At 39.4% G+C, this 23,167-nt stretch overlaps 1 protein-coding gene across 2 annotated transcripts in view; it reads right to left on the minus strand.

The window, feature by feature from the left end:
• The window catches only part of PLPPR5 (phospholipid phosphatase related 5), a 132,242-nt gene that overhangs the window by 13,308 nt on the left and 95,767 nt on the right, over positions 1 to 23,167 (minus strand). Inside the window, exon 5 of one of the 2 annotated variants that reach the window (XM_021714910.1) lies at positions 20,374 to 20,508. In XM_021714910.1, coding sequence (XP_021570585.1) covers positions 20,374 to 20,508 — 135 coding nt within the window. The remainder of the gene's footprint in view (positions 1 to 20,373; positions 20,509 to 23,167) is intronic. The other variant, XM_008062858.2, reaches the window with a different exon arrangement.

Raw genomic sequence — 23,167 nt, forward strand, 5'->3', positions numbered from 1 at the left:
TACAGGAAGATCCTGTATGACACAAGTGCACGCACACATCATGGGGTCTTAAAGGCAATTAAAAACAATATTGCTAGTGATTACTGTGATGGGATGTGAATACTGCCGAGTCCTTTTTTTTTGTTTTACTTACCTGGATTTTCGTATTGTAAACAATACACACAAATTATTTATTAATTGCTTCTTTAACTGAAATAATAAAAACAGTCCATGAGACTGGGAATAGGATCATTGTTTAGTTTATCTTTGAGGTTTTCGTCAAATAAAATCTTAAAATCATTTTCTTCTACCAAAAGCACCACAGGACCACGGTGCTGTGATTGGTTCTGAAGGCCTCAGTGATACACCCAGGTTGGCCCCCACATGGACCCAGGCCTGAAAGGCAAGGAGAGGCCTGGCCGGGAGTAGAGTCCCATGTGCAACTCATTATGTGTGCCTTGGACACAACTGCCAAATCTATCATTGCTTATTCTCTCCTTAACTAATGACTAAATGAGTCATCTCATTTAAAGATGCAGTCATCAACTCTATTTATTCACATAAATGAGATGAGAAAGCTTCTTGTCTATATTCAAAAGTAATTTACTGAAAGACGCTTTGATAAAAGGCATGTTAGATAACTGGAGGGGAATCTGGCTGTTATTCTTCATGTAAAATCTCATAATTCATAAATAGTGTGGAAAACGAGAGACTGAATATATGGAGTGCAAACAGGAAAATGACATATGGCAAAGTAATAGTAGAAAGTGCTCATGTTTTTAACTTAAAATGTTGATGCCTGCTGGGAAATTTTAAGACTCCACTTTCAGTTTACTTTTTTTTAAAACAAAATTAAATTTCATAAATGAGAAAAGTGTACAGCATGTAAACACTGATTTACTTAAAATACTTTTCATAAATACTCAAAACTTATATTAAGAAAAATGCCTAAAATATGAATATATTTAGTTCCATTAACTATTCCAATATCTAATCACTAATAAGGTAATTTTGACAAGGTCCTATGTAACATATTACAGTTCAGCAGCTCTGTAAAAAAAAAAGATTTGCATTACAGAAATGCAACTGAATCTTAAAATAGATTTCCAGAGTTATTCACACACAACAGTCTGAAATCTCAAAGGAATTTTTCACAGAGAACACAGTAATGTATAATCATATCTATCTTGGCAAGAAACCACAGAATTGTTTGCTATTGCTATGACACTAATGTGTTCAACATTTTATACTATTATATTTTCTGCACATGTCCTATAGATGAAACAAAAGACCATCTGTATAAACTTTTAAATCCATGAAATATTTGTATAGGGGTATCCCAGTCTGAATTTTTTAAAAAATCTCCTTAAGAGAATTATTGTTACAGGAGGGAATTACATTGTGAGAAGTACCCACCATGTGCCAAGGAATTCATCTGTGATCTGTTAATCCTAACCATTGTCCCACAAGGAGGTCTTCATTCCATCAATTTCTCAGGAAAAGAGAGAAGGGTAGTTTGTCTAACCCCACCTACTTATCATTAAGCTCAACCAGTTTCAAAACCAGGACTACCAGCTGCAAAAACCTCCTCTCTGTCCACCCACCACTCAGACTAAATTTCAGCTGGCACTACACGTTGACCCCTGAAATCCTATATCATCTGTGAAAGTCAATCAATGCAAAGGTCAATGCAGATGTTTCTCTGGGTCACTGTGAGTTCTCTTAGAATTTTCCTATGCATGTTAATTTTCTCTGCAGTTACCATAGGGACCAAACATGATCATTTCCAACTGTAAGAGTACATACTCATGAAACCATCACCCCTGCTTACCCATTTTCACTCAGCTGATGTTTCCATTAAGGATGCACTTTGCACTCATAAAGAAGGACAAAACTGTGAACTTTACAGCAACTTGGATGAACTTAGAGTCTATAATACTGAGTGATCTGTCACAGAGACAAAGAACTGAGTACCACATGTTCTCACCCATAAGTGGACCTTGAACAATTATCATAATACGGTAAGAAAGGGATTGGCAGTAGTGAGAAATGGCCGGGGGTGGGAGGAGGGGATGGGTGTGGGAATGGCAATTGTAGGAAACTGCCAGGGGAGGAGGGTGACACACCTCATCAACAAGGATACCTGCATAATGAACATTTGTATACCTAAACCTGAATTGTACCCCACATCTTTAAAATAAAAAATTTAAAATAAAAAAAGAAGGATGCACTTTGATGTGATGAGCTTCCTTGGGTGGTACAAGCTTCACTTTGGCTAGCGAAAAGTACCAAACTTATACTTTTATATCCCAGGTGTAAAACTGGACTCTGGTAAACTATTCCTGTCATTACTTTCTCTTTCTTGTTGTCAATAGGACATTCCCTTTGGTTCAACTGACAAAGATCACATCAACCCAAGAGAAAATAATGCTGGGGTTTAGATGTTTCTTAGAACTACTGGAAATATTCCATTTTCTATCAAATCCTATCCATCCTTGTATTTCTTTTTAAATAGTTGTGTTCCCTCACCAGATAAGACCTTTTCCCTGAGATTTTCTGCACAATATCAGTTAACACAAGTAATGCACTTGTTATTTCCATGTGCTTACCTGTGCCATTCTCGGAGTTGGCACTGCCGTGGAGTGAGGTAAAGCAGCAGGAAGAGAGAGATAGAAAGGAAGAGCCCAGAGCTCTCCTGCGGGGATGCACACAGCTTAACCTCAGAGCATCGTCTGCAAGGAACACCATAGACATCTTACCTGCTAGTTATCAGAAAGATAGATCTCTAGAGATGCCAGAGATGAGGGCTCCATATGGTCTTTGGGGTGGGGGGAGGAATGGTCTTCTTCATGACATCCAGGCAGACTACTGTACCTCATGAGGTTAGATATGTTCTCTGAATCAGCACCTGGCTAAACACTGACTTTGCCAAATGATACCTGGCCAGTCAAAATGGCACAACATGGTTCTGTGGGGATTTCCTGGCCACCATCTATAGTTTTCCATGGGGTTTTTACAATAGCCTCCCGGATGTGTTGTTGTTCAGTGTTGCTCTGTTTTATTCTCCTTTCTGAATATGCCATTTCCTTCCTTAAAGTCCTCAATGGCTCCCAATTGCTTGCAGGGTAAGAGTCAACTTCTTACTGTTGCATAAAAGATCCTTCCTAATTTTTCAGCTAAGGTGACAGAGAACACTTTCCAAGGATTTATTTTCTAATTGTACTTTATCTCTAATGATCTACCTACTCATCAACTTCACCAATCTTTTTTTTTGAGTTGGAGTCTCACTCTGTCGCCCAGACTGGAGTGCAGTGGCCGCTCCCGGCCACCACAGCCTCAATCTGCTGGGCTCCGGCGATCCTTCCGCTTCAGCCTTCCCAGTAGCCGGAATTACAGGCATGCACTACCACGCCCGGCTGATTTTTTGATTTATTGTAGAGATGAGGTCTTGCTACCCAGGCAGGTCTCGAACCTGTGGGCTCAGGCAATCCACTTACCAATCTTAGGATGTTTTATATGTTACAGACAGTAACCCTCTGACACCTGTGATGTTTGCATTTTACACTTTGATAAATCTTTTCAAACCATCCTGGGTAGCTTTTATTTTTTTCAAAATGCTTGATCATTCTTCTGTTAGCCATGCCAAGAGTGAAGCAGCAACACTGAGCTCCCCCTTTATGAAATCCAGAAAATCTCAAATTTCTACAATTTTGCTGGTATTACTAGAGTTTGTCTCATTTTGTCATTTTATATTATTTTATTTTGTTCTATATCTTCTCTTTAAGTAAACTGTATGATTCTGTACTGCTTCTGTGACTGTATTTTTAACACAGTTAATTCTGATTGGCTCTACATTTAAATGGTTCCCATTCTTTTTGCCAATTCATTCGTATCATGGCTTTCCTAATTTGATCTCTAGATGCTGGAATATTACTCAGTTAGCTGGTAAACATTTTCTGGTACATTTCCGTAAGTAGTAAAATTCCCAAATTCTTACACAGCTGATATTTTATGTCTATTTTAATACTGATATGACCTTTTAGGTGAAAATTGAACTCATATCACACTCAAATTCCTTGAAAACTCTGAAGATATTATTCCATTTAGAATAGACCTCTCTAGAATAGATGGAGAAAGACAAATCTCACAACTAGTGTTGTGAGGGTGAGGTCTGAGGCCAGTATTCCAGTCTTGGGCAGGTCAGCCACTTTGTCTGCCATTGTGTTTGAATTAGTTTCCACCAGGTGTGCTGTATGACACCCGTCAATGCTCAGTGACTTCCAGTGATACATAGTTATTTCTTTCCCATACTATGTGTTGGCAGTCAGGCCCCTGCTGCGGGTTACAGGTTGGGTGCTGGCTGCTTCCCCCGTCCTTCCATGCTGAAGCCCAGGCTGAGGGAGTAGGACTTATCTGAAGAAAGTCTTCTCCTGTGAGGAGGCACAGGAGCGGTAAGGCCAATGGCAACTCAGGATGGCTCTCCAGGCTTCTGACTGGTGAGGTCTAGATCAGGTCTATTCAATGTTATTGGCTAAATCCAAAGTAACTGGAGCAGGAAGGACACTCTGCTTAAGGAGAGGGCAGAATAACTGGAAACGTCACTATTATCTACCAAATAATTTACAGAATTATTTTTTCAGTACTGATATTCAAAAAGTTCACTGACAAATGTCTCAGGCACAGTGACTCACATCCAGCATTTTTGGAGGCCAAGGCAGGAGGATAGTTTGAGCACAGGAGGTTGAGACCAGTATGGACAACATAGTAAGACCTCATCGAAGGAAGGAAGGAAGGAAGGAAGGAAGGAAGGAAGGAAGGAAGGAAGGAAGGAAGGAAGGAAGGAAAAGAAAAGAAAAATATAATTTTAAAAAATTAAATAATTAGCTGGACATGTAGTACCAATGGGAGGCTGAGACAGAAGGATCACCTGAGCCCAGAAGGTAGAGGCTGTGGTGAACTATGATCGTGCCACTGCACTCCAGCATGGGTGACATAGTGAGACCCCAAATGAAATAAATAAATAAATAGTGTCCAATTTCCAGTATATATTTATATTTTTACTTTGTATTTGGTTAACCCTTCCAGTTTAAGAGTCAAGTACTTATTGGGAAGGAAAGTCTCCTTGCAGCATGTCTGCCTATTGCTATTGCTCTATCTGTCCTCTTCTTTAGGATACAAAATGATTCAAATGTTGGGATTCTGTGTATGTCTTCCATAGCTATTATCTCTCCTCAGATATCAGTTTCATTCTCTTGCTCTTTCATTACAACCTGTCAGTAATACAACTGGCTTGACTTTCTTCAGTATGGATTTTGTTCTTTAGTTTTCTAGAGTTGGTTTTAATCCCATCATGGCAGTATTTGTTTTCTTACATCCCTCTCCTAACTGTGTCAATTATCTGTCATCTCTCATTTCACATATTTTCTTTAATATTCTTGACTGTGGAAGGAAGATGATATCTACAATAAATTTAATTAAATTCCTTATAGCTAATCTCTAAAACAAAAACCCATCAAGCTCTATCTCTTGAAATATCCCTCTTCTGTGTGTCAAGAAATCATTTTAAGGATTTAAGTTCTTGTTCCCATTACTCATGCTTGAGTCAGGATACATTTAGCTCAGCTTGTATTCCAAGAAGGAGTGGGAGTGGGTTCATCAGTGCCCTGTTAAGGTTTCCATGAGTTGCTAGGGAATCTTCCACTTGGATACTGAGAGGGTGTATGTAGGTTTATGTCATCACTTTGATGATTTATTAGTCTGAGTGGACTGTGAGAAGGTGCTAGGACCAAGCTGTAGGAGTGGCTGAAGTCCTACAGAATCCCACCCATACCCAAATGTCAGAGTTAGAACAAGAGATAGGAGCAGTCTCTAAGAGTGTGAGGCATTCATCCCATTTAGAGCCTATTTCAACACCTTGGACCAACATCATTTTCAGACAGAGTTAGCAAATAGGCAAATACCCAAAGAAAGTCTACAGACAAGACACTCATCTCATCAGGCATCTCGTTAATTACAGGTTCATGCCAGATGAAAGAACCCTTGTGTGAACTGAACAGATACCCTGCAACTGGATGGTTCAAAGAATGAAAACAAAAACCGCCTCTTAGGACTTCACTATCCTCCTGGAATAGAAGTTAGACTGAACCATACAGCAGTTTCTCTGGTGTTTCAACAAACACAGGAATGAATGAAACTATAAAAACAAAGTGACCTTCCTGGACATGCCCGTGGTCCTTTGGAGGATTTCCTCAAATTGGATTTACTTACACTATATCTAATATAAATGCCTACAACTTTTCTCTATATAGTTCTCACTCTCAGTGACACAGCTATTAAGATACTAATTCCTACTTTATTCTTGCTAATATAGGAAAATAAAGATAATGAAACATAAATATCTCCATCACCAACTACTTCCTAGAGGAGAGTCCATCTGTTTCTTGGCCTCCTAAGGATAATTAAGAGGGTCTTTGTGTTTCTGGAGACACCTGAAGCTTTAGTGTGAGGTGCATGGATCATTTAAGGCAGGATCCAGAAGAGTGTGAGTCTGGGAGGAAGGAGTAGTGTGACCTACAAAGGGATCTGGCTCCCTGGGTCCTTGGGACGGGTGGTGATGGGAGATTTGTGGATCCTATAAATGAGAGGCACCTACACACACTTGCATGCAAGGCCCCAGGGCTGGTAGAATGTAAAATGGGGATGACTGCAGGTGCCTCAGAAAGCCGGCTCAGGCAAAGAGGCAGGAAGGCCAGGCCTTGGGTAAGGAGGTAGGAGGGCTGGCACCCTGGCAGGGAGGTGGAAGGGAGGTGAGAGGTAGAAACCCCAGTGGGGAGGCAGGAAGGCCACCAAAAAGATTTCCATGCCCAATCAGGTAGAGAAAGAAACAAGCCAAACACTTTTAAGGAGAGCTTGTGAGTTCTTAGGAAGGAGCACAGGAATTTAAATGACTCAGGGAAGTTTTTTCCAAGGACGTTGGTCAATCTGAATGTACCAGTGGTCAATCAATGAAGAAGCACAGAGGAAGCAGTTTAAAAAGTGAATATTTTTTTAAAGTGTTCTTAGTTATAAGATTACTCATGTATAGTATAGTAGTTAATTATAGAAAGCAGTAAAAGAAAAAAAGAGAGGGAAGGAAGGAAAAAGGGAGGGGGGAGAGAGAGAAAAAAAAGAAAGGTAGGGAGGGAGGGAGGTCACGGTTCACTAATCACAGTTACCTTCCTCGGTTTCAGCATTGCTTTGGTGTCTATTTCTCCCTCTCTCTCTTTCTCTTACTCACATGTTTCTTTCTACCCTACTAAAGATAAATATCTTATGTGGTATTTTGCACAACTGATTTCATTATACATATAGACATATATTTTATACTTACAAAGTTTTTTAAAAAAACTTTTATAATATATATTGGAAAACTTTCCATGTCTTGATTTATCTCATCTATTTTAACCATTAAATAGTAATAATAGTTAAATTAGCAATTATGAAGGGTTTTACAGGTGTCATACACTGTTCTAAGTGCTTTACTATTAGCTTACTGAGCTCTCTTAATGATCAACTTATAAAAGATAACTGAGTCACTGAGCTTTTAAGTTGCCTAAAGTCAAAATTATGCAAAATTCTCAGCCTGTCTGCCTCCAGAGCCTGGGAGCACATGCGCCACCCTGCAATGTCCTGGATCCTGTGAGAGGAATGTGCCATGCTGATTTAACAATTCACTACTGATAGACATTCAGGCTTTTCTTGATTTGATATGACAAGCAGCCATAATGGAGTCACTGGTAACTTGGCTATTTAGTGGACATTGGATCTGATGACCAGTTTCTACAGATGACTAATCCTTTTCAAAAACCAAATGTAAATGAATGTTCAGATTTATTTAGCTTTCAGAAAAATCATGACTTTTCCTCATAAACTACAGTAATTAACTATATGACAAACTCCCTATAATTAAGGGATAAATTGCTGGCATAAAAACAACGAATGTTTGCATGCTATAATTATTCTGTGGCTTACAGTTTGTCAAATGTGTACTTTGAACATGAGAGGTTATGTAAGTGCATAACTTCCAAAAGAAACCCTTTGCCTTCTCTACACAAAAGTAACAACCAGAAAACAATAGCATGGAGTTATAATGCTGACACTGTTGGCCATGCCTGCAGATCAAACGTCAGCAGGCTCCCTGTTCTCTTCCAAGGGCAGCTTCAAGAATCAAGTATCACTCTCCAACAAACAGTTACTAAGATTAAAGCACTGGACAGAATTGTGCATGACTGGTTTATCAATATGAGCCATGGCAAAATCAATACAAAGTCAAGTGTGTCCAACCCATGGTCCAGGGAAGCTAGTCATGCAGTCCCACAATTTTTTTTCACATCATGTGTTTTTTAGCATTTATTTTCTTCATGACTCCATACATAGTTCCATTTTTGAAGTTCACAATCACACCTTATTCCTGACATCGTTTTTGGGCAGCACAAACATGTGTGAGCAGTTATTTTCAATTATGGAGCACACAAAGAGCAAAATTTGAACAAAGGTTTCTGATGAGCACCTTGAGAACTCACTAAAAATTGTTACCACTTCCATTGAACCAGACATGGATAGATTAGTTTTACAAAAACAAGGTCAAGTTCCCCACTAGTTTTATATTGTTCTCATTTTTCTAAACTTCATAATAAAAATAGAAAAAATAAAAGAAGTCTTATTATGCATATACATTAACTATATTATATAACTTATGCGTGACCCAAGACAATTCCTCTTTACTCAATGCAGCTCAGGGAAGCCAAAAGGTTGGACACCTCTACACTAAGTCCTCACTGAATGACACTGATAGGCTCTTAGAAACTGCAACTTAAAGCAAGATGAAGCATTACAAAACCAGTTTGACCATAGGCTAACTGATATAAGCAAGAATTAAGCTCCTACAGCATACTTCATCATAAAACATCACGAAACTTCTATAAAAGACCAAAACAGGGGAAAGGGACAAGATGGTGGTGGATCCAGTCAGAGTGTGAGTCTCTGCATGGGTGAGTGCACAAAAGAACTAATCTACATCCATTTGTGTGTGTAGGTGTGTAAGCAAATGTCCAACTGAGGAGAGACAGGAGATCAAGTGCCCAGGGACCCCCTGTAGAAATGACTGCAATTTGCCGCTGCTCTGAATTCGGCACCCACTGCAAGCAGAAGGTTCCCCCATCCCAGGGGCTTCTCTTGGGAAAAGGCAGAAGAGACCAGCTGCCTCTCAACATCTGGCATCTGGCCCACACCACTACCTGCAGCAACAGGCCAGGCACTGGCAGCAGGGACCATGGAGAAAATGCAGGGAGAAAATCTGGAGCTGAGCTCCACCAGAGGAAAAAACATGGACCGCCACCATTTTCTCTGTCCTGGGACTGCTTTATCTCACCCAATTCTGAGTAAACTGCATACTGAGCCTGAGGGGGTGATCTCTGCACCCCTCTAAAACCAAACATCATTTTGCCTAGAGAGGATATTCCAAGTGCATGAGACGGGAGAGACAGATGTCCTACCCCCACACTGGACCAAACACAGACACATGAAATTGGAGTGGGAAACCTAGTAGCTAACAAGTTGGGAGCTTTCCCTGGGAAGAATTGCTGGAGTGAGCTGAATGCTGGCAGTAAGGGCCACAGAGGGAATGCAGGGAGGGAGTCTGAGGCAGACTCCGAATGAAGCAGTGGGGAGAGGCTATTCCAAGCCTGGACTGGGCTCCAGCACTTTGCCACCAGGTCCTGAGATCCAGAGACTGGTAACTGCTGGAGAGGAAGCTATTGACCCCATTCGTGGCAGGAACAGTAGCCGCCAGAGAAACTGAGCAGACTCTCTAAAGCCTGGACAGAGAAGTGCTCCATGGCGGCGGCCTCTGTAGAACAGCAGAACTGCATCTTGAGACCAAGTGTTGATCTCTGTGTTGCATTGGGGCTGCTCTTTGCAACCTCAGAGAACTTTGCCCCTAGTGCACAAGCCCTGGCGGGAAACAGCAGACGAAGAACCCAGACCATCCACCCTCCACCCTGAGCCAGCTGTTGGGCAATAGATGAAGACAGTGGAACTGACCGAGAAGAAGGCTGCTAGCAGTATTTGTTTGCTTGATTATCTTGTTTGGTTGTTTGTTTTTGGTTGGTTTTCTCTTTTCTTTCCTTCTTCTATTTCTCTTTGTTCTTTCTCAGTGTGTGCGTGTGTGTGTGTGTGTGTGTGTGTGTGTGTGTGCACGCACGCACGTGTGTGTGTGCTTTCTTTCTTTTTCTATTTACCTTTCTTCTTTTCCTTTCTCCTTCTTTCCCTTCTTTCCCTCTTTCTTCTCTCTCTTTTCCCTCTCATACCCTGTCTTGGACTTGGACTCAGGGGCTATGCAAACATACCCACGTAAGGTCATATTGTGTAGAGACAGAGCAAGTCCCAGCTGGCCCATTCACCAGATAGCAAACATTACAACCTGCCAATAGGTTCTGAATCCTTGCAGTCCCCTCATTGCCTAGTAAGTGCTCAAAATTGTAAAGAGACAGCACAATGCCTCACCTCCAGTCCTGCTTCATAATTGAACAAACCTGGAGTCCTGGTTCAAGGAAGAACAAAAAGTAGAGATAATACCAGAAGTGATTGCTTCTCCATTTTCCACTGAGAAATGGAATTAAAGAGAAAGATAGGAGAACTGCTACAAATGAAGAAACATCAGTGAAGAACTGCTAACCATCACAGCCCCAGCAAAGAGGCAGTGCTTGAAAAAATAGCTACAGGGACAAACAACAGCTATCTCTGAGAATGACAATACCCAGAAAGCAGTAATGGAGATCAGAGAATTGTTGGATATAATGAATAAAAATCAAGAAATGCAAGGACTAAAACTAAATGAAATTGCAACAGAGTTGGACAAACTCAAGAAAGTATACTTGGAAATAACAGAAATAAAGAACTCCATCCAAGAAATAAATAACAAACTGACAAGCATGGGAAGCAGAATTGACCAAGCAGGAGAAAGAATCTCAGAGCTGAAATACCAAAATATGGAATTAATCAAATCTATTAAAGATATAGAAAAAAAAAAAACATAAGAAGACAGAAGATACTCTCCAAGAGATATGCAATTTTATTTTTTTAAAAAAACCAAACTTACATCTGATTGGAATACCTGAAATAGAAAGAAATAGAAAACACCCTGGAACAAATATTCCATCTGGTCATTCAATAAAACTCATCTGACCAGAGAGACAACTATACAAACACAAGAGATTCAGAGAACCTGTGCAAGACATCTTATGAGAAGACCAACCATATTCAGTAATTTGCCAACACAAAGTAGGTATAAAAGAAAAAATCCTAAAGGCAGCAAGGGCAAAGGGCAGATTACCTATTGGGGTAGACCAATCAGAATTGCTGCAGGTCAGAAGGAATTAGATCCCAATTGTTAGTGTTCCGAAATATAAACAATTTCAATCAAGAATTTCCTACTCAGTCAAACTAAGCTTCATTAGCCATAGAGAATTAAAATCCTTCCCAGAATATGCTGCTTTGAGACCAGCTCTACAGGAGACACTTAAAAAGGTGCTGTGCACAGAAGAAAACAGAAACAAAAGAAAAACCATACACTTCACAGTATTACAAACAAACACAGACACAGAAGCAGCAGAACATACAGCATACCCACAAAAGTGAAAACACACACATATATGAACAGAAAAAGTAAATGAAACAAAACAACCTTATAAGAACATTACGACAGGGACAAACTCTCACATTTCAATAATTAGCCTGAATGTGTATAGACTAAATGCACCATTGAAAAGACATAGAGCCGGGCTCGGTGGCTCAGCCTGTAATCCTGCGCCTTTGGGAGGCTGAGGTGAGTGGATTGCCTGAGTCCTCAGGTTCGAGACCCACCTGGGCAGCGAGACCTCATCTCTACAATAAATCAAAAAATCAGCCGGGCATAGTATCGCATGCCTGTAATTCTGGCTACTTGGAAGGCTGAGGCGGGAGGATCGCTGGAGCCCAGCAGGTTGAAGCTGCGGTGGCCGGGAGCGGCCACTGCACTCCAGTCTGGGCGACAGTGTGAGACTCCAACTCAAAAAAAAAGAAGAAAAGAAAAGACATAGAATGGAAAACTGGATTAAAAATAAAACACAACCCAGTAATTTGATGTCTCTAGGAAACTCATCTCACCACAAAGGATGCCCACAGATTCAAAGTTAGAGGATAAAAAACAAATTTTCAGGTGAATGGATCACAAAAGAAAGCAGGAGTCACAATCGTAATAACAGCTAAAACTAATTTTAAGCTATCAAAGATTTAAAAAGATACAGAAGGACACTACATAATGATAAAAGGTTCAATCCATCAACAAGAACTATCCATCCTAAACATATGTACCCAACACAGGAACACCAGCTTTTATAAAGCAGCTGCCAAGTAAACTAAAAAAAAGATATTGGCTCAAACACTGTCATAGCTGGGGACCTAAATACCCCACTAACAACCCTAGATAGAGCACTGAAGCAAAAATTCAACAAAGAGATCCAGAACCTCAACTTGATGCTTGACCAAATGAACTCAGAACACTCTATAGAACACTCTAGTCAACAACCACAGAATACATAGTCTACTCATCACCACATGGAATGTACTCCAAGATCAACCACATCCTCAGTCACAAATCAAGCATGAACATATTTCACAATTTTCACCTTCTCAGATCACAGTGGTTTAAAAACAAATATCACCACCAACAAAATCCCCCCCCCCCAAATTCACAAAGCCATGAACACTAAACAGTATGATGCTGAACAACTCCTGGGTAAACACAGAAATCAAAACAGAAACTAAAAGATTCTTGGAAACAAATGAAAACAAAGAAACATCTTACCAAAACTTCTGTGATGCCATGAAAACAGTATTAAAAGGTGAATTTATAACTCTATGAACACATATTAGGAAAATAGAAAGAGAACAAGTTAGCCTAACAAATCATCTAAAGGAGCTGGAAAGGCAAGACCACCAAAACCCTAACTTCAGCAGAAGAATCCAGAACACCAAAGTAATAGCCAAATATGGAACATAGAAGACAAAAATACAATAGAAAAAAACAATGAAACAAAAAGCTGGTTCTTTGAAAGGATAAACAAGATTGATGGACCCCCAGCCAGAATGACCAAGAAAAAGAGGAAAAAAGCCCATATAAACACAATCAGAAATGCAAAAGATCAAGCCACAACTGCCCCAGAAGAAATACAAATGATTATCAGAAATTAATATACACCTGTATGGAAGCAAACTCAATAACCTAAATGAAATGGAGGACTTTCTGCCATCACACAACTTCCCAAGGGTGAAACAAGAAGAAATTGAGACCCTAAATAGACTAATAACAACCCAGGAAGTTGACTCTGCCATAAGAAAACTACCTACAAACAAAAAAGCCCTGGACCAGATAGATTTCCAGTAGAATTCTAAAATCATACAAAAGGAGCTATACCAATCCTACTGAAAGTATTCCAGGCAATAGAGAAAGATGGAATTCTCCCCAAATCATTTTGAGGCTAACATCACACTGATACCCAAACCAGGTAAAGATCCAACAAAGAAAGAAAACTATAGGCCAACATCACTGATGAACACTGATGCAAAAATACTCAACAAGACTCTAGCAAATCATATCCAACAACGCATCTCAAAAATCATCCACCATGATCAAGTAGGTTTCATCCCCAGGATGCAGGGCTGATTCAACATCCACAAGACCATAAATGTAATTAAATACATCAGCAGATGTGAAAACAAGAACCACATGATTATATCATCAGATGCAGAAAAAGTTTTTAATAAAATCCAGCATTCTTTCTTGATTAAAAACCCTTGAACGCCTAGACATAGAGGGAACATACCTCAAAATAGTAAAAGCTATAAATGAGAAACCCACAGGCAACATATTGCTAAATAGAAATAAATTGTAAGAATTTCCCCTGAAAACCAGAACAAGACAAGGCTCCCCACTCTCACCTCCTGTTCAACTTAGTGTTGGAAGAAAATCAGGGATATCCAAATAGGAAAAGAAGTCAAGTTATCCCTCTTTGCTGATGATATGATCCTATACCTCAAAAATCCAAGAGAATGGGTCAAAAATCTCCTTGCACTGATAAAGGACATTGGCAAAGTTTCAGGATACAAAATAAACGTTCAAAAGACAGTTGCAGTTTTATATACCAACAACAAATAGGCAGAGAACCAAATAAAAAGCATAATCCCATTCACAACAGCCACCAAAAAAAAAAAAAAGAAAGAAATGCCTTGGCATCTTCCTAACCAGAGAAGTCAAAGACCTTTACAAAGAAAGCCACAAAACACTACAAAGAAGTCAAAGATGATATAAACAAATGGAAAAATTGTCCATGCCCCAAAATTGGAAGAATCAATATTGTTATGATGTCCATCCACCAAAGGCAATCTACAGATTCAACACTGTACCCATTAAATTACCAGCATCATTTTTCTCAGACCTGGAAACAACAATACAGAAATTCATATGGAAACCTACATGACCAGAAATAGCTAAAAACAATCCTCAGCAAAAGAAACAAAGTAGGTGGTATCACACTCCCAGATTTTAAAATTTATTATAAGGCAACAATAATCAAAACAAACTGGCATTGGTACAAGAACAGGCATATAGACCAATGGAACAGGATAGAGATTCCAGATACAAAAACTCAATTTCTCAACCAAATCATCATTGACAAAGTCACCAGCATCCACCACTGGGAAGAGTAGAACCTACTCAGCAAATGGTGCTGGGAAAACTGACTGACCACATGCAGAAGATTAAAACAAGACCCTTACCTATCACCATACACTAGAATCAACTCTAAATGGATCAAAAATGTAAACATAAAACCTCAAAAGTTAAGGATCTTAGAAAACTCAGGAGACACCCTTGTGGAATCGGAATAGGCTACCAATTCCTGATTAAAATTCCAAAAGTGTATGCCATTAGAGATAAGATTGTCAAGTGTGACCTTTTCAAACTGAAAAGCTGCAGAGCAAAAGAAACCATCAAGAGAGTACGGAGACAGTAGGGAAGAAATATTTGCCAGCTGTATATCTGACAAAGGTTCAACATTCAGGATCTACTCAAATGTGCCAAAAGGAAAAAAAAAACAAACAGCCCCATTAAAAAGTGGGCAAAAGACATGACCAGACACTTCTCAAAAGAAGACATATGAGCAGCCAACAGACATGAAAAAATGCTCGGCCTCACTAACCATCAGAGAAATGCAAATCAAAACCACACTGAGATACCACCTAACCCCAGTAAGAATGTTCATCATTAATAAAACAAAAAACAATAGATGCTGGTGAGGATGCACAGAAAAGGAAATGCTTCTATACTGCTGGTGGGAATGCAAACTAGTTCAACCTCTATGGAAAACAGTGAGGTGATTTCTAAAAGAATTAGAAATTGATCTTCCATACGACCCAGCAATCCCCCTTCTTGGAATATACCCAGAGGAACTTCAATCATTCTACAATAAAGATAACCTGCACATGCATGTTCATTGCAGCATTATTTATAATAGCAAAAAAAAAAAAAAAGGAATCAACCTTGCTGCCTATTGAAACTGGACTTGATTTTTATATTGCACAGCCATAAAGAAGTACAAACTCATGCACTTCACCTCAACTTGGATGGATTTAGAGTCTATAATATTCAGTGATTTATCACAGAAACAAAGAATTGAGTACCACATGTTCTCAGTCATAAGCAGACCCTGAACATTCACCATAATACTGTAAGAAAGGAATTGGCAGTAGCGGGAGACTGCCAGGGGAGGGAGTGGGGACACATAACATCAGTAAGGTACCTGATCTCAAACCAGGCAATGTGGGGACCAAAGGGAGGCCCAAACTTTACCTGCACGATGACAAATTGTATATCTAATCCTGAATTGTACCCCACATCTTAAAAAAATACCAAAACACTTCTAATTTGAAACACAAGATAAACATAACTACATATCCATTTCAGAAAGAAATAAAACAAGTCAGATAATCATCCTAATTATTTCAGATCAGGGTTGCAGGTACCTGGAGCTATCCTGGCAGCTCAGGGCACAAGGCAGGATGCCACCCCACCAAAAAACAGACTCCACATGCCACACTCACTCATGCGGGGACCATGTAGACAGGCCACTTAACGTGGATGGGGAGAAAACCAGGGTCCTGAGGGAAAACCCACGCAGACTTGGGGGGACATGCAAATCCCACACAGTGGCCCCAGCTGGGAATTGATTTTTTTTCTCACCAAGGTTAGAAGGAAATGATGTGGAACAAAATGATGGTATTTGAAGACCTGCTGTGTATTTATCCCAATATGTGATGGAATACTACACAGCCCTAAAGAAGAAAATTATGTCCTTCACGGCAACAGGGATGCAACTGATGATCATTGTTCTAAGTGAGCTACCACAGAAGCAAAGAACTGAATTCTCCATGTTCTCACTCACAAGTGGGCCCTAGGCTCACTAGATATATGAGCACAAAAGTGGGAACAACAGAAGCTGTGCACTGCTAGGGGAGAAGGGAAGGAGGGACAAGGGGCACACAGCCACACACTGGGCATCAGGTCCACTGTTATGGGGAGAGAGGGCTCACTAGAAGCAATTTACTTATGGAGTAAATTTTCACATGGACCCCACAACTAAAATAATAAAATAAAAACAAGAGAAAGCTACTGTGGGCATCTCTCCAGTAATGGCCTTCCTCCCTGCTGGCAGATGAGCACAAACATGTCCTCTCCACAGTAAAGATCCAGAGGGAAGTCAGAGAGGGACTCCAAGAACTGGTCTGGTGATTGCCCCTGGGCTGTGGCTGCAAGGGGCAGACCCCACGTTGTGCAGACAGCATCTGCCTGGGAAAAGGGACAGAAAGACCAAGGTGGGAGGTGGTGCTGAGCGAGGTGTGGCATCAGAGCCCTTCAGTGAGGAAGGGGATGGGGACGATTCAGGCTCAAGCCACCTTCCCTGACAACCAGAGTAGAGACTGAGCACATGAACTGTTAGGGAACAAAAAATTAAAGGAAGAAAGCAGCTAATAAATACCTCTCTCAAGCAATTTACAGATTCTCACAGAATAGTTTTGCTTTTACAATCTAATATAGTACCCCTTGATATTTTAAAATGTCTATATTTTAAATAAAAAGGAACTAGCCTAAAATCAACAACATTTTAAAATCATTTAATATATCAAATGATGTGATGGCATATAAGAATACTTGGCAGTGTCAGGGAGCTACTCAAGAACTTGCATGCACATAAATATGTTAAAAAGCAGAAGGCTGTGACTGTTACCAAAGTTAATCTCAGAGAAGAAAACGACGCAAATCAGCACCCTGACCATATTCTTCAAAATATGCTTAAGATCTCGTCCTACATTCTACTGCTTTCTATCTTTATAATATCTAATTTTGTACACATTATTCCATTTTAAAGCATATTTTCTCACCTAGGTATATATCTCGAGACATATAATTTTTCTCTGCTGTTTATCAGTGGTCTGGACTTCTGCACATTACTTAACCATTTGGATGTTCAATTTTCCTAAATGTGAAATGGGGAAATTCATTGTAATAGGACATCAGCTAAGCCACCAGGGAAAGAAATTAAAACAACTCAATAGTTCAAAAGAGAAAGTAGTTCATTTCTTCCTCAGAACCAACTAGGGTGGACATGTGGTCTCTGCTCCATGAGCTCATGCAGTGACCCAGGCAAGTAGGGTAGACCAGTCATGGTACAAAGTGACTTCCAGGTTTGCTCTAGTCATTACCTTTCCCATCTAGTGAGAAGGGGTGGACAATGCCCAGGGCAGGAGTCTTCAGAGAGATGAGCCTGTCATTGCACTTACCCTTCTGCTCACATCCCTACACTTGACCACAAGGGAGACCGGGAAACAAACTGTAGCTGGGCAGTCATGGGTACAGCTAAAACTGAGGATACAGTTACTGCAAGGAAGGAGAGGAGGGATACTGACTACAAGGGGGACCCAAATACCCCAGAATTTATTTATTAAAAATCATGTATTTATTCTTACATATTTAAACTTGTCACCTTCAAAGTCCTGTCCATTTGATGCAATATACCTATTGAGACGTGTTTTCCATTGCTCAAAACCATTTTTGAACTCATCCATTTTGATACCTTCTAGTTCTTCCACTATTTTTTGGTCTCACCTCTTCCACATCAGCAAAATGTTTCCCTTTGAGAACTTTTTTCATCCAAGGAAACAAAAAAAAGTCACTCAGGGTGAGATTGGGTAAATAGGGAGGGTGGGGCAAGGGGGTCACACCATTTTGGGTCAAAAACTGCTGAACACTCAACACGGTATGGGCAGGTGCACTCATAAACTACCCATCATGAAATGGGCAAATGTGCAGAAAAAAATCTCCCCCCACAACAAAAAAAATTAACTGAAGCTGAACATAGCTTCTTACAACAACGCTAGCTGGTCCATGATGCCAATGGGCTTCTAGAACACTCACCTAGCAGAGGAAGCCTTGACTACAAGGGGCCCACTGTCCAAAAATATAATTCTTGGTTTTTCTGAGTCCCCCTCATATTAGTAATCTTTGCCACTACAATGTTGTGAGGACTAAAAGTATACTTGTAGAGCAAAGGAGTGTCTTAGTGGAACTTATAAAACCATCAGTACAGTACCTGTTACATACTGATGGTCATTAAATGGAAGTGATTCTTAGAACTAGTATCATTATTATTATTTAGTGCCTCTATCCCTGCCTGAAAGCTTGAATTCCCTTTAAGTATCATGAATAAGTGATTATTTAGCTATTCTGGAATCTCCATAGGGAAAGAAAATTTTGTCTCTCTTAAAGTAACCATTTCATTTTCCAGAGGCTTTTTTCTTCTTTCTGGCCATGATTTATCTTCTTACACTTCCTTCCTTTTCTGTTGTCCTAACTGTAATCTCTGACACCCTCCAGAACAAATGCCATCCCTCCCTCACACAACATTCCTTCAGCTACCTATGGGAAGCTATCGCTTCTTTCATGTTTTCTTTTTCTCTTGACTCGTCTTTTTTTGCTCCTCTAACAGTCCCTCATAATCCATGACTCACACTTCGTACATTTTCTTGAATTTATACAGATACGTTTGAAAAATTCACCAGCTAACATGTAGCTCAGTCTTGGACACACATTCACTCAAGTAACAAGTACCTTTTGAGTTCCAGCTATTCTATTTGACTAATACCCTCTGTGAAATTGTGTTGTCAAGGTTGTTACACAGTATTCCAAGCTGGTCTGACCACAGCAGAGTCCTGCACTTCCTCAGTGCCCTGATTCAGGATATCACCTTCCCCAAGTGGGATGTAAGATGATGTTAATTCTTCTGGCAACGTGTCATGCTGTTGTGACATGTGGAAATGTAGCCACTACACCCCCAGGTCCCTTTTCATATGTGCAGTTTACCTAGAGGTACCCAATCCCACACATGACCTTACAAAACCCAAATACAAAGCATGTCCTTTATTCCTAGTTAATTATCAATCATCTCTTATTGCAGTCTCTCATGGATATTTATTCTTTCATCCAGTGCATGCATGATCCTTCACAGACTCATGCCACGTGAACAACTGATGAGCACGTACCTGGGCTCTCCATCTAAAGTAGTGGTCAAACTGTGGAGGTGAACAGGGTTGAGGAGAAGCCACTAACAACCCTAGAGAACTCACTTAGCTGGTTACAAATGCACATGGCTGCACCAACACTAGGAAAATTATCCTCTCTGGCTCACAAAAGTCTGAAGAAAAGTTTTTGCCAAATGCCTTGTTTCTGTGCTGATGGCCATGCTCAGTGAGACCTCGACCTGCCATTCAAGCGCTACACTCCTGAGTAGGAGAGCATGATGGTGTTTTCCTGCTGTCAGACCTTTGTACAATGAGATTCCATAAATGTTTATTGAGTGCTGATTGTGTGCCAGGCACTGTGCTAGGCACTTTTTCATAGAAACGGAGCATGGAAGAAGTAGGATAGATTCTCTGAAAAATGCACATATTCTCAATTTTATATTCTCCTATTATTATGCCTAATGGGAGACCAGTGTACAACATTTCTTATTTAGAAGCTGGGGCAACATAGTGAGTGGACCCTATGTGTAGGTGTTCAGCTTTAAGCATGAAGGATATAAAGAGATATCTTAAATGCGATATGCATTCTTCTAAGACGAGCTCAATCAGTGGCTCAATTCTTGGTAAACAATAGACACAGGTGAAGTAAATCAACATAAGCAGTTCAGGCACGCTCCAGATACACTCAGCAATAATTATTCATTTGCTCTAGATGTCACAACTTACAGTTACATCATGAATCACCTGCACAGATGTTACCTTTTCCAACGGACTTTCTACTCGAGGAATGCTGATCATGGGCATCTGTGCCAGATTATCCATGTGGAGATGCTCATTTTCTGGTTGTCTTCCTTTGAAATTATTTACCACGCACACGACCTAAAATTTCAGAAAACAATTATAGTTAAAGCAAAACTATGCTCCTTATGGCCATCAGCCCCTTTGAGGAGCTTAATACAGCTAAACATGTAATAAAGTATTAAAATTATTTAAATGCTACATGTGTATAAATGCATATTCAGATTTATTTTGTGTAAATTTTAATAGCAACTCCAATATAGATATGTTCAAGAAAATTCATCAATTAATATGTAGCTCAATTAAGTATGACATTTTTATTATTCCAAAATTTTCATTGCAGTATAGTCAATACTCAAATCAATTCAAAAATAACACCATAACCTTATAAAAATTCACAGCAAGCTGACCTTCTCCTAATGTGGCTAACCTACAGCTTAATTTACATGCTAATTATTTTCCACTGCTTCAATATTACGTTCATAATAAACCTTCCACAATTGGTACTCTCTAATTTTGTAGTATCCCTTTAATTAACCTATTTTATCGCTATTGTGTCTCATATATACTTGGCATTTCAACAATAGATTACTGAGGTTACTATTGAAATAGAAAACACTTTACATAAAAGAAATTGACCCTTGTTTCAGTTTATTATATCTCATAAGCAACAGACTTTGAACTTATCCAAAGGTTCTCATACTTTAGTGTGCATAAAAATAAAGTTCTGGCACTGTTAAAGATTTACATTCCTAGCCTTCCCCTGAAGATTCTGATTTAGTAAATGAAGAATGAGGCCTAGCTGTTGGGTTCCAATGCAGGTGGGTCATATTTTAAGAAATAATGAATTAAACATACCAGGAAAATTATTTGCTATTGTTTGTTTATACAATAAGCAAGATATTATTGGGTAATGTATTCTTGAATTTTCTTTTCTGAGTTTCCTATCATATTATAAATCAAAACGTAGACCTTACGTGCATTTATAACCTAACATTCATTTTGTAGAATAAATGGTTAATACATAATTATACATATACACTGCATATTTTTCACATATGATCCATTGGAAAGTCTTTCTTTTGGTAAGACTCATTATGGAATACTTTCAAAGGCCAATTAGAGTTTGGTTACTTTCTAGTCCTTAAATGAAATGTATATATCAACAAAATAATAACACATACTGTGAAACTTGCATATTGTGATCTCTTTCTTATCCTTCCACTTCCCAGAAGAATTACAGACGAGAAGTATAGATCAAAGCCATATAATTTGATACCAGAACTTTACCGCTGCCACAAGATCCCTGAAGTAAGATCCTAAGGGCTTAGATATGGGTACCCAATAAACCAACTGTCAAATGATAGTGTCGGTTTCATGACCCCACAAAGGACTAATAGACACTGATTGCTCTAGAGAGAGGGTCAGCAAATGCTGTTTGTAAAGGGAAGAAAGTAAATATTTTTGGCTTTGCAGGCTTACAGTCTTAGCTGCAACTACTCAACTCTGCCTTTTGGTGTGAAAGCAATCATTGACAGTCCATAAACGAATGGGCATGTCAGTGTTCCAGTATAACTTTCTTTTAAAAAAAAAAGGCAGCAGGCCAAATTTGGTCTGTGGGCTGTGATTTGCTAACTGACCTCTGCTGTAGAATACAAAAAATATAATCAAGGATTTTATCCAATGATAGCAACAATGAAACAAACAAGCAGTTCCATACCCATTCCATGAAATACACACACACTATGCAAACATTTCCCTTTTAAATCAGTATTATAAATTATTCAAAAATTAGGCAGATGGAAAACACTGCTAATAATTATTCTGAAATAAAATTTGTTAAAATGAAATAACTATGTACACAGAAATGGAACTCATGAGATGAAGTTCATCTGTAGTTAATAAGGACTTCTGAAATTAGTATAATTATTTGTTATATTGTTTAGGTTTGGAAAACTCTTTGAAAGGATGTGTTGGTTATCTCTTTGCCTTAATTAAGTGCCGGGATAATACCACTGAGGTAGCTGAGAGTTCATAACTAAAATATGTAAGAACCTAACACATAGTAGACATTTACTAAATGATGTCTACTAGCATAATTATCTTCATTACTCTTATTATTTAAATTATAAGAAAAGAAATCACCAAATCTCCTTTAGAATCCTATTCTAATACTTAATAAGGCCTGTCTGCTAACATGCACAAGGAGGGAACTGATGTCGTATTTGTAAAGATGCTGATTAGAAAAAGGAGAGACATGAGTATGCCCGAGTCCACGTTCTCCTACAGTTCCCTGGTCTCAGTTTTCCCAATTAGAAAGTGAAGGGCTGCAGGAGATAACTATATGAGAGTAAAGGACTGCAATAGATCCCAAATAGATCCAAAAGTGAGAGAGAAAGGTTACAACAGATAACTAGGTTAAAGTGAAAAGTTGCAAGAGATCACTGAGAGTGAAGGACTGTGAGAGATCCCTAAGTGGGAGTGAAGTGTAGTAATAGATCACTAAGTGAGGGGAAAAGGTACCAAGAGATCCCTCATGAAAGTGAAGGGCTGCAGGAGGTCACTGAGAGTGAAGGGTAGTAATAGATCCCTAAGTGAGAGTAAAAGATTGTAAGAGATCCCTAAGTGAGAGTGAAGGACTGTGATAGGTCGCTAATTTAACTTCATTTTTGGTGGCAAAGGTATGACAAGTTCAATAAATACTCTAAAGTAAACTCAAGACCTGCCCACCTCCTGCCCC

Source organism: Carlito syrichta, unplaced genomic scaffold (assembly GCF_000164805.1).
Source record: "Carlito syrichta isolate Samal-C Ts95f unplaced genomic scaffold, Tarsius_syrichta-2.0.1 Scaffold305869, whole genome shotgun sequence".
Classification (NCBI taxonomy): domain Eukaryota; kingdom Metazoa; phylum Chordata; class Mammalia; order Primates; family Tarsiidae; genus Carlito; species Carlito syrichta.